This window comes from Pongo abelii, chromosome 10 (assembly GCF_028885655.2).
Source record: "Pongo abelii isolate AG06213 chromosome 10, NHGRI_mPonAbe1-v2.0_pri, whole genome shotgun sequence".
In the NCBI taxonomy this organism is placed as follows: domain Eukaryota; kingdom Metazoa; phylum Chordata; class Mammalia; order Primates; family Hominidae; genus Pongo; species Pongo abelii.
Genome location: NC_071995.2, coordinates 47738428 through 47748796, shown reverse-complemented (window position 1 = coordinate 47748796; position 10369 = coordinate 47738428). Strand labels below are relative to the sequence as shown.

Below are 10369 nucleotides of genomic sequence, written 5' to 3'. Positions count from 1 at the left end.
GTTTCACTATGCTGCCCAGGATGGTCTCGAACTCCCGGCCTCAAGCAATCCTCCTGCTTGGGCCACCCAACATGTTGGTGATTACAGGTGTGAGCCATCATGCCTGGCTAAGTTTTTGATTTTTTGTAGAGGCAGGGTTTTGCCATGTTGTCCAGGCTGGTCTCGAACTCCTGGCCTCAAGCTATCCTCCCACTTTGGCCTCCCAAAGTGTTAGGATTACAGGTGGGAGCCACTGCACCAGGCCAGGACCCATCTTTTTTTTTTTTTTTTTGAGACAGTCTTACTCTGTCACCAGGCTGGAGTGCAGTGGTGTGATCTTGGCTCACTGAAACCTCTACCTTCCGGGTTCAAGTGATTCCCCTGCCTCAGCCTCCCAAGTAGCTGGGACTACAATCACGCGCCACCACGCCCAGCTAATTTTTTATATTTTAGTAGGGACAGGGTTTCACCATGTTGGCCAGGATGGTCTCGATCTCCTGACCTTGTGATCTGCCCGCCTCAGCCTCCCAAAGTGCTGGGATTACAGGCATGAGCCACCGTGCCTGGCCGCCAGGACCCATCTTTTATATGAATTTGGCTGCTGCATCTTAGGGTACCATGGTGATGGGCGTCATAGAGATGAGAAGAACTGATTTTATTGGCTCGCCTCTTCATTCCAGGGCCCTCCCATAGCCCCTCATACCCACAAAGCCTCAAGGTCAGCAGACCCAGGAGAAGAGGACACAGGGTCCCTGGTTAAGTAGATCCAATGATGTGAGAGAAAACCCAGTCTCTCTTCCCTCCCTCTCAGTCATCTTTCTCTCTCTCTTTTCCCCTCCTCCCTCTCATTACCAGCAGCAATTGTCTTCATACCCAATAATTACAGTAACAGCAACAATAATCATCATTTATTGGGGTTGTTTTTCTAGCATTTTAACTTCTGAAAGTATTTTCCAATTTCTTGATTTCACAGCAGTCCCTGGTGGAGGATTGTGTGTCCATTTTACAGCTGGAGAAGCCGAGATCCAGATAGGACCCCCAAGTTGTGGGCAGAATAAATCTACAGCAGCCTTTAACTATTAAACCAATTTAGATTTTGGTAGTCTTTCAGAGGCACTGAATCTCAAATCTTCGTTTCCTGGGTCCCTCCTGGGTTCCTACCACCCTTAGGGCTTATTCAACAGCTTTTTGGGGATCCCGTAATGCTGACAGAGAGCCTGGAGATGGCTTCTTTGACCCAGGTCATGAGTCAATGGCTAGATGGGCACTTCCCCTCTAAGGATTGTTCCTGCCTGAGAGTGGGCTGTGGGGTGGGAGCTGGGGCAAGCACCTGGGAGGAGGCTTCCCTGGGAAAGGCCTGTCTGGCTCAAACCTCCCTTCCTCTATCCCACCCCTCTACGAGCCTGAGAAAATGTTCTTCTCTGTGTCAGTTCTTCTCAAGGGTGGGGGCCTCTCCAGAGCATTTGGAGGAGTGAGGAATAAAGACCTATTGGGAGAGGCCGGGCGCGGTGGCTCACGCCTGTAATCCCAGCACTTTGGGAGGCCAAGGTGGGCAGATCACCTCAGGTCAGGAGTTTGAGACCAGCCTGACCAATATGGTGAAACCCCATCTCTACTAAAAATACAAAAAATTAGCTGGGCGTGGTGGCAGGCGCCTGTAATCCCAGCTACTTGGGAGGCTGAGGCAGGAGAATCCCTTGAACCCAGGAGGTAGAGGTTGCAGTGAGCCGAGATCATGCCACTGCACTCCAGCCTGGATAACAGATCAAGATTCTGTCTCAAAACAAACAAACAAAGATCTATTGGTAGAGCAGTCTCTGTCCTCAGGAAGCCCCTAGTCTGAAGGAGGAAATATACCCCCCAAAACCACACCCAAGGGCAGAGAAACCCCCCCAGGAGCTCAGAGGCTGTCCCAGGGCCTGATTCCTCCAGATAGTCTGTCCCCTCCAGACCAAGGGTTTCCTGGGTGGGTAAGAAGTTGGGGCTCCCTGAGGTCCCTATAGCTCCCACGTCTAAGCAGAGTGGCTGTCTGGGCTCCCATTCCTTTCTCCCCCAAGACTTGGGCATCTGGGGGTCAGGACTCCTACGGGGTCCAGTGGGTGAGAGGAGGGGAGGGCGATCCTAAATCCCCTGCCTTCCTCTGCTCTATCCCACTGAGAGGTGGGGAAGCCCTAAAGAGAGAGAATGGGACAAATTCACTCCCAGATTCTACCTAGAAATGTAATGCCAGGGATAGGGCTTGTCCCCTCTGGCCCACCTGGTCAGGACAAGAGGTCAAGCCTCCCCCTCCCGCCACCCCCAGGGAGAACTTCCAGGCAGGCCCTGCAAGGCAGGAAGCCCAAGGGCGCGGCCAGGCCTAGGCTATTTCACACACTCTCCATCTCCATGGCTCCCGAATCCGGCTGGGACTCCTTCTTCGGGGGCTCTGCCCCTGCCCCCGCCCCTGCCCCTGTCCCCACCTCTGCGGTGCCTGTGAGGATAGCCAGCCGCTGGGCCAGGGTCTTGGTGTCGGGGAACAGGACGAAGTTGTACATCAGCGAGGCCAGGAGGGCTCCCATCAGGGGCCCCACCCAGAAGACCTGAGGAGAAGGATGTCGTCACCCCACCCAGGAGCTACCAGGACCACAGGGTGGCTCTGGGACTGCTGCCTCCTTCCCTAGTGCCGACTTGATCTCCCAGGTCTCCCTGAACTGTCTGTAAGGTGCTAAATTTGAGAACCACAAGTCGTTTTTTCCAAGCCCACAAGGTATGGGGACCTTGCCCCTTGCTCTCCCTGCCCTCCCTGGGGCTGAGCCCAGGCTCTGCAGCTGTGGCTGGGGCCTGGGGCCAGTCTCCTCACCCACCCCCGCCTCTTTCCTCTCACTTCCCCCGTTTTAGCCATGAGTCCTGGCTATTGCTGTTTCTGTCTCTGCTGGTGTGTGTGTCTATTTCTGTTTGTCTTTTTCTTTATCCAAGTTTGAAAATTGGTCCAGCTGGAGAAAGTGAATAAGGAAACAGCCAGGACTTAAAAGTCTGGGCCAAGGCTGCAGCTCCTGCCCTGGCCCATTTCTTGCCAGTCCACTGGGTATCCCGGGCGACTGAAGCCGAAAAGAAAGGAAGTCCCAGCCAAGACATTCATCCTGGCCTTCTGAGCTTAGGGAAGCTGCGAGTGAAACCCACTGTCTATAGGCAACTCAGGGTCCCTTCCCTCCCCTCCCCAGGGCTGCCAGCAAAGGGGCTCACCCAGTGGACTGTGAACTTCCCAATGATGACGGCAGGGCCGAAGGAGCGGGCTGGGTTCATGGAGCAGCCAGTGAAGTGGATCTGGGGAGCAAGCGCAGTGTCAGGGTGGGAGAAGGTTTCAAGCAGGCCTGAGAGGGGACCATTTCTCAGTCCTGGCTCAGAGTCTTAGCCCCAGCCATGGCCTCTGTAGTGCCATATCCTGGGCCTAGAGTGCAGGAGGTACCACTTTGGCTCCAAGGCACGAGGGGCTCAGGGAGGGACACTGCCTGGCCTTCAGGGCTTCACAGTTTCCCTGGGAACGGATCCAGTGTGTGCATGTGCACGGTGTCCCGTCTGCTCCTTACCCCAATGAGGTGGCCCAGTGCCACAGAGATCCCAATCATGGTGGCCGGGGAGCCCGATGTCTGACGGCTGTCGGTGGAAGCGAAGACACAGAGCACCAGCTGCAGAGTCAGAAGCAGCTCCACTGCCACCGCCTGGCCAGTTGAGACACTGTTCCGGACCTGGACAGAGGGAGTTACTCTGGACTAGACGCGGGCTCTGCCCACGGACAGACAGAGAAACCCCTGCCACTGGGCCTGGTCTCCTCAGCTGGAAGGGGGTGACTCCTCACTGCCACCCAGCTTCAGGACTTCGGGAGGTCTGTGCAGAGGGGTCCATATCTGCTCTGGACCCTTGCTCCCTGCAGAAGTGAGTGGCGCTCCTCCCACCCCACCAGTGGGTTGGTTGGGGCCAGTGGTTCAGGAGGCTTGCTTGAGAGGAGACTGGCAGCAGGTGCAGGAGGAGATTTGGGGGAAGAAGGTGGAACACAGATGGTTAGGAAATGGAGAAGGGGCGAGTGAGGCAGGCCTCGAGGTGGAGGGAAGAATTTGGGAACAATCGGAGAGCAGAGGACGTGGGTGGAGCCTGGGAGAAAAATGAAGTCCTCGTGGGGTCCCCTTCTCTGCCTACAGTCCCCACACTCCCTTGGCCGCGTCTACCCTTAAATGCCTGGTCCTTCTATTCCTTCTCCTTTATATGGCTTCTTCCTTCTCCACCTCCACCTGTTCTTCGCGCCACTATCCCATTTCTATTCTGCCTAGACTGAGGTCAAAGTCTCAGTCCTCTGGGTCCTGGGACCCAGCCCAGGAGGATGTGGAGCCTGCGGCTGACTTGTTTCCTCCTTTGCTCCCTCACCTCCGTCCTGGCCTCCACCTTCACCACCTGTGCACATTCCCGCCTCCTGGCCCTCCAAGTGCCCCTCCCTGCACCTACCACGTTGATCCCAAGGGTCTCTCGGATGTCTCCGGGCATGACCCCATAAAGCAGAGCAGCCCCCACCGTGGCCCCCACCAGCTGGGCAGCCACATATGCCACAGCACGGGGCAGAGAGATGTGGGAACCTACGAGGAAGGCCAGCGTCACAGCGGGGTTGGCGTGGGCCCCGCTGGCCTTCCAGGTGACCTGCACAGCCATGGCAGTGACCAGGTTGAAGGTGATGGCAATCTGTAGCACGGAGGGAAGTGCTGTGGGCCAGCGCATCACTGAGCCCACGCCAAAGAACACATACAGCCCCGTGGCCAGGAACTCTGCAAACAGCGCCCTGCTGATGGCTTTCCAAAGCCTGCACGCCAACACGCCGGCCCAGCCACTTCCCCCTGGCTCCACTGCATCCATGTCCTGGTGCCTTGGCTGTTCCTCGCTTTGCTCTGGGGCCTCTTCTCTGTTCCTCTGGTCTCTGATCTCCTGTCTCTTCTGGTGTCCTGTCTCTGGCTGACCCTGGCTTTTGCTCTCTGTGGAGGCTTCTCTGGCCCCCACCTGCAGCTCCTCCACCACGCTCCTGTCCCCAGGACTGTGCTGGTCAGACTGGCAGGGCGCAGGCAGATGGGGTTATGTGTGTGTATGGGGGTGGAATGAGGGGTGTTGCTCACATGCCTGCTCCAGCCTGAGCTTACCTGATGGGGTGGGATGCGGGGGCTGTCTCTGGGCACTGAGCTGGAACCTCCTACGACGATTTCCAGGGTGGGTTGGGCCTGACTCGTGTTGTAGACAGTCTAAGGTCTAGCCTGAGGGTCACAGGTGCAGGGCAGCAGGGCTCATGGGATTTCAGACTGTTCATGTTCCAATGTCAGCTCAGATACAGCAAGATCACTCAGATCCCCAGCCTGCTTCAGGGGGTCCTGTGCATTCCCAGGACCTGTTCATCTGGCTCCCTCCATATCTAGGCTTTGCTTCCAAATGGGCTGACACCACACCGTGCCCGTAAACCCAGAAAGTAAGTCCTCTCCTCCACTCCCACCTATACCCGCACTCACAGAATGCAGATGTGAATACAGTCGACTTTACCAAGGACACTGTGGACACTGCGGCCTGTGGGGTTGCAGAGGGGCAGGTGGAGAAGGGGTTTATTCCACACGACTCAAACCGTGTCAGATCACACAAGGCCATGGGCACCTCTGCTGTCCACCAGGGGAAATTTCCACTGGCCCTTCACTCACTTCCTCCTGCCTCCCTGCCCTCCCCCGCGCTCCCCTCCCTTCTCGGCTCCTCCCCCTCTGCTCTCCTCCTCTCAGGGGCCAAACAGATTTCACTCCTTTCTCACGCAAGGCAGCTTAACCATTTTTTGTGGCTGCACTGGCCCTACGGTCACCCATGCCCTAGGCTTTCCCCTTTTAACCCTAGCAGATAGCAAGGTATTTTCTCAAACAAAAGTGTTCCTCCCTAAGAAGAGTCTGCCAAGCTATTGAAATAACAGTCTTCCCCTCTTAACCACAGCTGGGTGTCCTGACCTCATCCCTGGCATATCTACCTGCCCACAGATGTCCCCTGGTTGTTCTCAGGCTCCTCAAACGCAATCTGTCTCCAGATGTGATCCTCCTGTCTCCTGGTACCCCCCCAACCCCCATGTTCTCCTCTTGTTTTCTGCAGCTCAGCTGGTGGCATCTGGGAAGCATCCTTGACCCTTTTCTCCCTCCTTCCCCCATCCAGGAAAAACATCAAGTCCTGCTGATTTTGAATCCTAAATATCTCCTGACTGCGCCCTCTTTTTGCCACCCCTGCTGCCCTGCAGCCTTTAACCAGTCTCTCTGTCTGCTCCCTTGCTCCGTTCCAATCAATTTTCCATACTGCAGCCTGAGTGCTAAAATGCAAATCTGATCATGCTGCTCCCCTGCTAAAATCCCTTCCAAGCCTCCCATTCCTCTGAAAGCTCTGTGCCTGCCTTCAGGGACCCTGCAGCTCTTCCTCACCTCTCCCCACTCCGTTACCCTCTGGTTTCACCAGATGCATACTCTTGCTGGCCTCTCCTTGGAAAAAGCTCTATCCTCTTCTTGGAGATCCCTTGCACTCCGTTTGCTTGGGTAACTCCCATTCCAAAGGCTCAGCTTTGACGTCGCTTGCTCCTTTCCTGGGTGGGGACCCTTCTGCGTGCTCCCACCACACCTAGGCATTCTCCTACACTGCAGTCACCACAGGGTGCTGTTGTGGTGTGAATGTGTCTCCCCAGTGAGGCAAGGCGGGGAGGCCTTTGGGGGCCAGGAACTAAGTTTTGTTCACCCCTGCATGTAGTGTCTTGCACAGAGATTGGCACAGTAAGTGCCCAATAAATATTTGTTGAATGAATGAATGAATGAAAACTTCTTGACTTCCCGGGGCAGATTACTATGTCTGCTGCATTTCAGCCTAATACCTTCCCCGACCTGGGACTGAGCCCTCTGATATCTTCAAGAGAAACGTCTTAACTCTGGACCACTGGGTCTGTTCCTCCCCAGTCCCTGTCTGAGTCCCAGTAACATCCCTCACCCATTCCCTTCTGTTCTCCCTGCTGTCTCGACTTCACCCTGTCCTTTCCAGGGAACTCCTGGGCATCTCACCCTGAGTAGCCTCTTGCCAGCGCTCCATGGTCCTGGCTCCCTGTCCTCTCCACCCCGTCCCTGCTGCGTGTCTCTGTTCTCATCCTCTTCCACGCCTTTCTGCCCCCCATCTGCGCTGCTGAGCACTGCTGGAGAAACTCGCCTAGTCGTGCAGACTGCTGCCATGACAAGTTCATGGTCTCTGGCCCCAGTAGGGATCGCAGCTCTGCTCAGCAATCCTTCCACAGCTCTCCCCGCATTCTTTAAACCTCCCCCACTCTCTTCAAGTATTTGGCTCACTCTGGCTTTCTCTCAGCAGAGCACCCACCGTTGCCTCCCACCCCACCTAGAAAGCCAAGCTACCAGGCGACTTCTTCCCATCCTCCCTCCCAGCCAAACTCACCTGCAGCCGCCCTGTGCCCTCACCAGCTGCCCTGTGCCCTTGAAGTAGAGGCAGCCCTTCTCCGGTGTACAAGTCGGGGTCAGGGGACCCTCCTTGGACTTCTGGCTCCCTTTGAGTGACTGGGACCCTCTCTTGGCCTTTCCCAGTCTGACCTGTGGCTTTCAGGCTTCCCCTTCTCTTGACTTCTTCCCTATAAATGTACCTGCATGGTCGCGGAGCAGTGAAAGGTCATGGTTTGGAGTCAAGGTTCCAGCCACCTATCCACTGCACAACAGCCCCTGGCCCCCGGCTACTGAAACCGCTCTGGCAAAGGCCAGCATGATTTCCTCTCCAGCCCACTGTGGCACATGGGCTGCCGGCCATCTCCTTCCTGATGCCTCTTTTTCCCTGCCTTTGAGGCACATCTCCTGGCTGTCCTCCCATCTCTGTGAGGGCATCTCTGCCACGTGGCCTCCATGGCTGGCTCCTCTTCTGCTGATCCTTAAGCCCAGGCCTTGTCTACTCCTGGCCCATGGCCCCTCACTCCTGATGAGTGTGCCTGGGCAGCCCTGTTCCCACCCGTGACTTCCACACCCTGCAGATACTGTCGACTCTCAACATTGTCTCTGGCCCAGATCTTTCTCCTGAACTCCAGACCCACTCAGCTCTCACTGGACCCTCCGGCTTGCTCCTCCTCACCCCACTCTCACTCAGTTGCCCAGGCCAGAACACAGGAACCATCTGGTGCTTCCCCTTCCCCTAGCCCACAGCAAATAGGTTCCTGGTACCAGGTTCCTGGTAGCTCTTTCTCATATTTGACACCTCTTTCCATCACCACTTGCCACTGGCACAGTGCAGCCCTTATCACCTCTCCAGGATGACTGCATTAACCTCCTTCCTGGGCTCTCAGACTATGTTGTGCCCTTCCACACCACTCTCCTCTCCACTCACTGTCAGAGAGATCCTTCCAAAATGCAAAGCTCATCAAGTTACTCCTCTGCTCAAAAGCTTTCAATGGCTCCCCATTGCCTCAGAATCAGGTCTGAATACCCATGTTTAACATGCAAGGAAGGCTCCCTTCCCACTGCCCACCCTGCACCCTTTACTCCAAACAGGCCAGACATATTTCTCCAGAACGAGCCCTTTGCTGTGGAGTTTGGATGCCTCTCCTTTTTGTCTCTCAAGACTTTGCTCAAGTGCTGTTCTTCTGCGAAGCCTGCCCTCATTTCCCTCTCCGGCAGAATCAGGGCAAGCTTCTTAGAGAAGCAGGGCTTGAGCAAAGCCAGGGGCTGGTTGTGGCCTCTGCCTCCTCAATGCCTCCACTGTTCCAGCACAGACATCCATCCCTGGCTGGCATAGAGGAGTCATTCAATAAATGCTCAAGGGATGACAGGGCATGGCTGTGGGGGCAGCGTGGGCACTGTTCCTCCCTGGCACAGGGGGTTCCCTGGCTGGGGGTTGTCCCAGGGTAGCTCCAGGGCACTTGTCTGCTTCTCTCACTTCAGGCAGGGCCAGTAGAGGGCTTGGTGGACAGGCACTTACCAGTCCTTTCATCTGACCTAGCCTCAGTTTCTGCCCTTGTTAAATGGGCGCCAAGTGGCAGCAATGCTTACCTGTTGAGAGCTGCCGATGAGGCCAGTGAAAGGACTGTGAACACTGACATGTGTATTGCACCCTAAGCAGTTGCTTAACCTCAAGATCCTCATTTTTACAATGGGGATGATGCTAATAATTCCCTCCTCCCTGTGTGTAGTTAGGAGTAAATGTGCTGATAACTAGGAGAGGGCCTCCAAGTCAGAAAATGTGAATGATTAGGATTGCAACTTCCCTGCCCCCTGCCGTTAGACAGCTGTGGGGACGGGGCTGCGTGGCTGCTCCAAGACAGGCACCTCAGCACCCGCCCTGGGCCCTGGAGCCTGAAAGTGCTAAGTGCAGCGGCAGCCCTTGTCCCCAGCTAGCCCGGGGCTGAGTCTCCTGACCTCTGCCCGGCCTGGGACAAGGTCCTTCACCTCCTGAGGCCAGCTGGGCATTGACCAGGGCTTGCTCCAGGCCTGGCTTCCTGTCCTAGCCAGCACGTGCCCAGACCCAGCCAGCACTGGGCTCTAGTGCCAAGCTTTAAGCTCATTCATGCTCAAAAACCTTTTGCCGAGGTTCCTTATCTGGCTGCCTAGGGCTGCCTGTCAATGCAGCTCTGACTGAAGTCCTATCAGAGATTGGGGAAAGTAAGCGGGGCGAAGGGGAGGGGAAGGAGGAAGGTACCTGGAGAGAAAAGGAGGGAGAACACAAACTGATGAGGAGGGAATTCAAGATGGCTTCCCGTGCCTCATCTCACTGATCCCCACAAAACCTGCAAAGGTCGGGAGGTCTGATGTCCTCATCCACACATGACGGAGGAGGAAACTGAGGCCAAGAGGAGCGGAGAGACCTGGTCCTCCCAGATGTCCTTCCTCCTGTCCACCCATCTCAACAGCCAGCCCCTCTGTCCGCTCTCCACCTCTCCTCCCGGTCCTCTTCCATCTCTCCCCATATCACCTTTTCCACCTCCCAGCTGATGAGAACTGGCAGGCCCTGGGGAGAGGAAGAGTGGGAGAAAGGGGAAGGGAGCCTCCCACAGGAGAATCCAGACTCTCCCTGGGTTCCCTCTTTAGGTGCAGCAGAGGTGACGGGGCCTGTGTGTGCTTGTGTTGGACAGCACACAGGTGTGCCTCTGAGAACCGCGGAGCCAGGCTCATAGGTCTGGGCCCGCGGTGGCCCTGTGAGCGAATGCCGGAGGGCTGATGTGGCTCCGCACATTCGAGTGAACGTGCGGAGGGAAGGAGACGCACACACCCGGAAGATGCAGCCCTCGGGCACGACTGAGGTCAGTGTGTGGCCGCGAGCCCCGGACTGTGTGGGGTCAGTGTGTGTGTGCGCGCGTGTGCACGGGACTTTGTGAGCCCGCAGACCTGCCGCTCCT

At 56.3% G+C, this 10369-nt stretch overlaps 1 protein-coding gene across 1 annotated transcript; it reads right to left on the bottom strand.

Moving 5' to 3' along the window:
* Positions 1 to 859: 859 nt before the first annotated feature.
* On the bottom strand, positions 860 to 8658 carry AQP6 (aquaporin 6). Its single transcript, XM_002823204.4, has 4 exons — positions 4456 to 8658; positions 3546 to 3704; positions 3202 to 3282; positions 860 to 2558 (listed from the first exon to the last, which is right to left on the bottom strand). Exons 1-4 carry the CDS (start codon positions 4855 to 4857, stop codon positions 2346 to 2348), a joined length of 855 nt encoding a protein of 284 aa, XP_002823250.3. The 5' UTR covers positions 4858 to 8658; the 3' UTR covers positions 860 to 2345.
* Positions 8659 to 10369: the final 1711 nt, after the last annotated feature.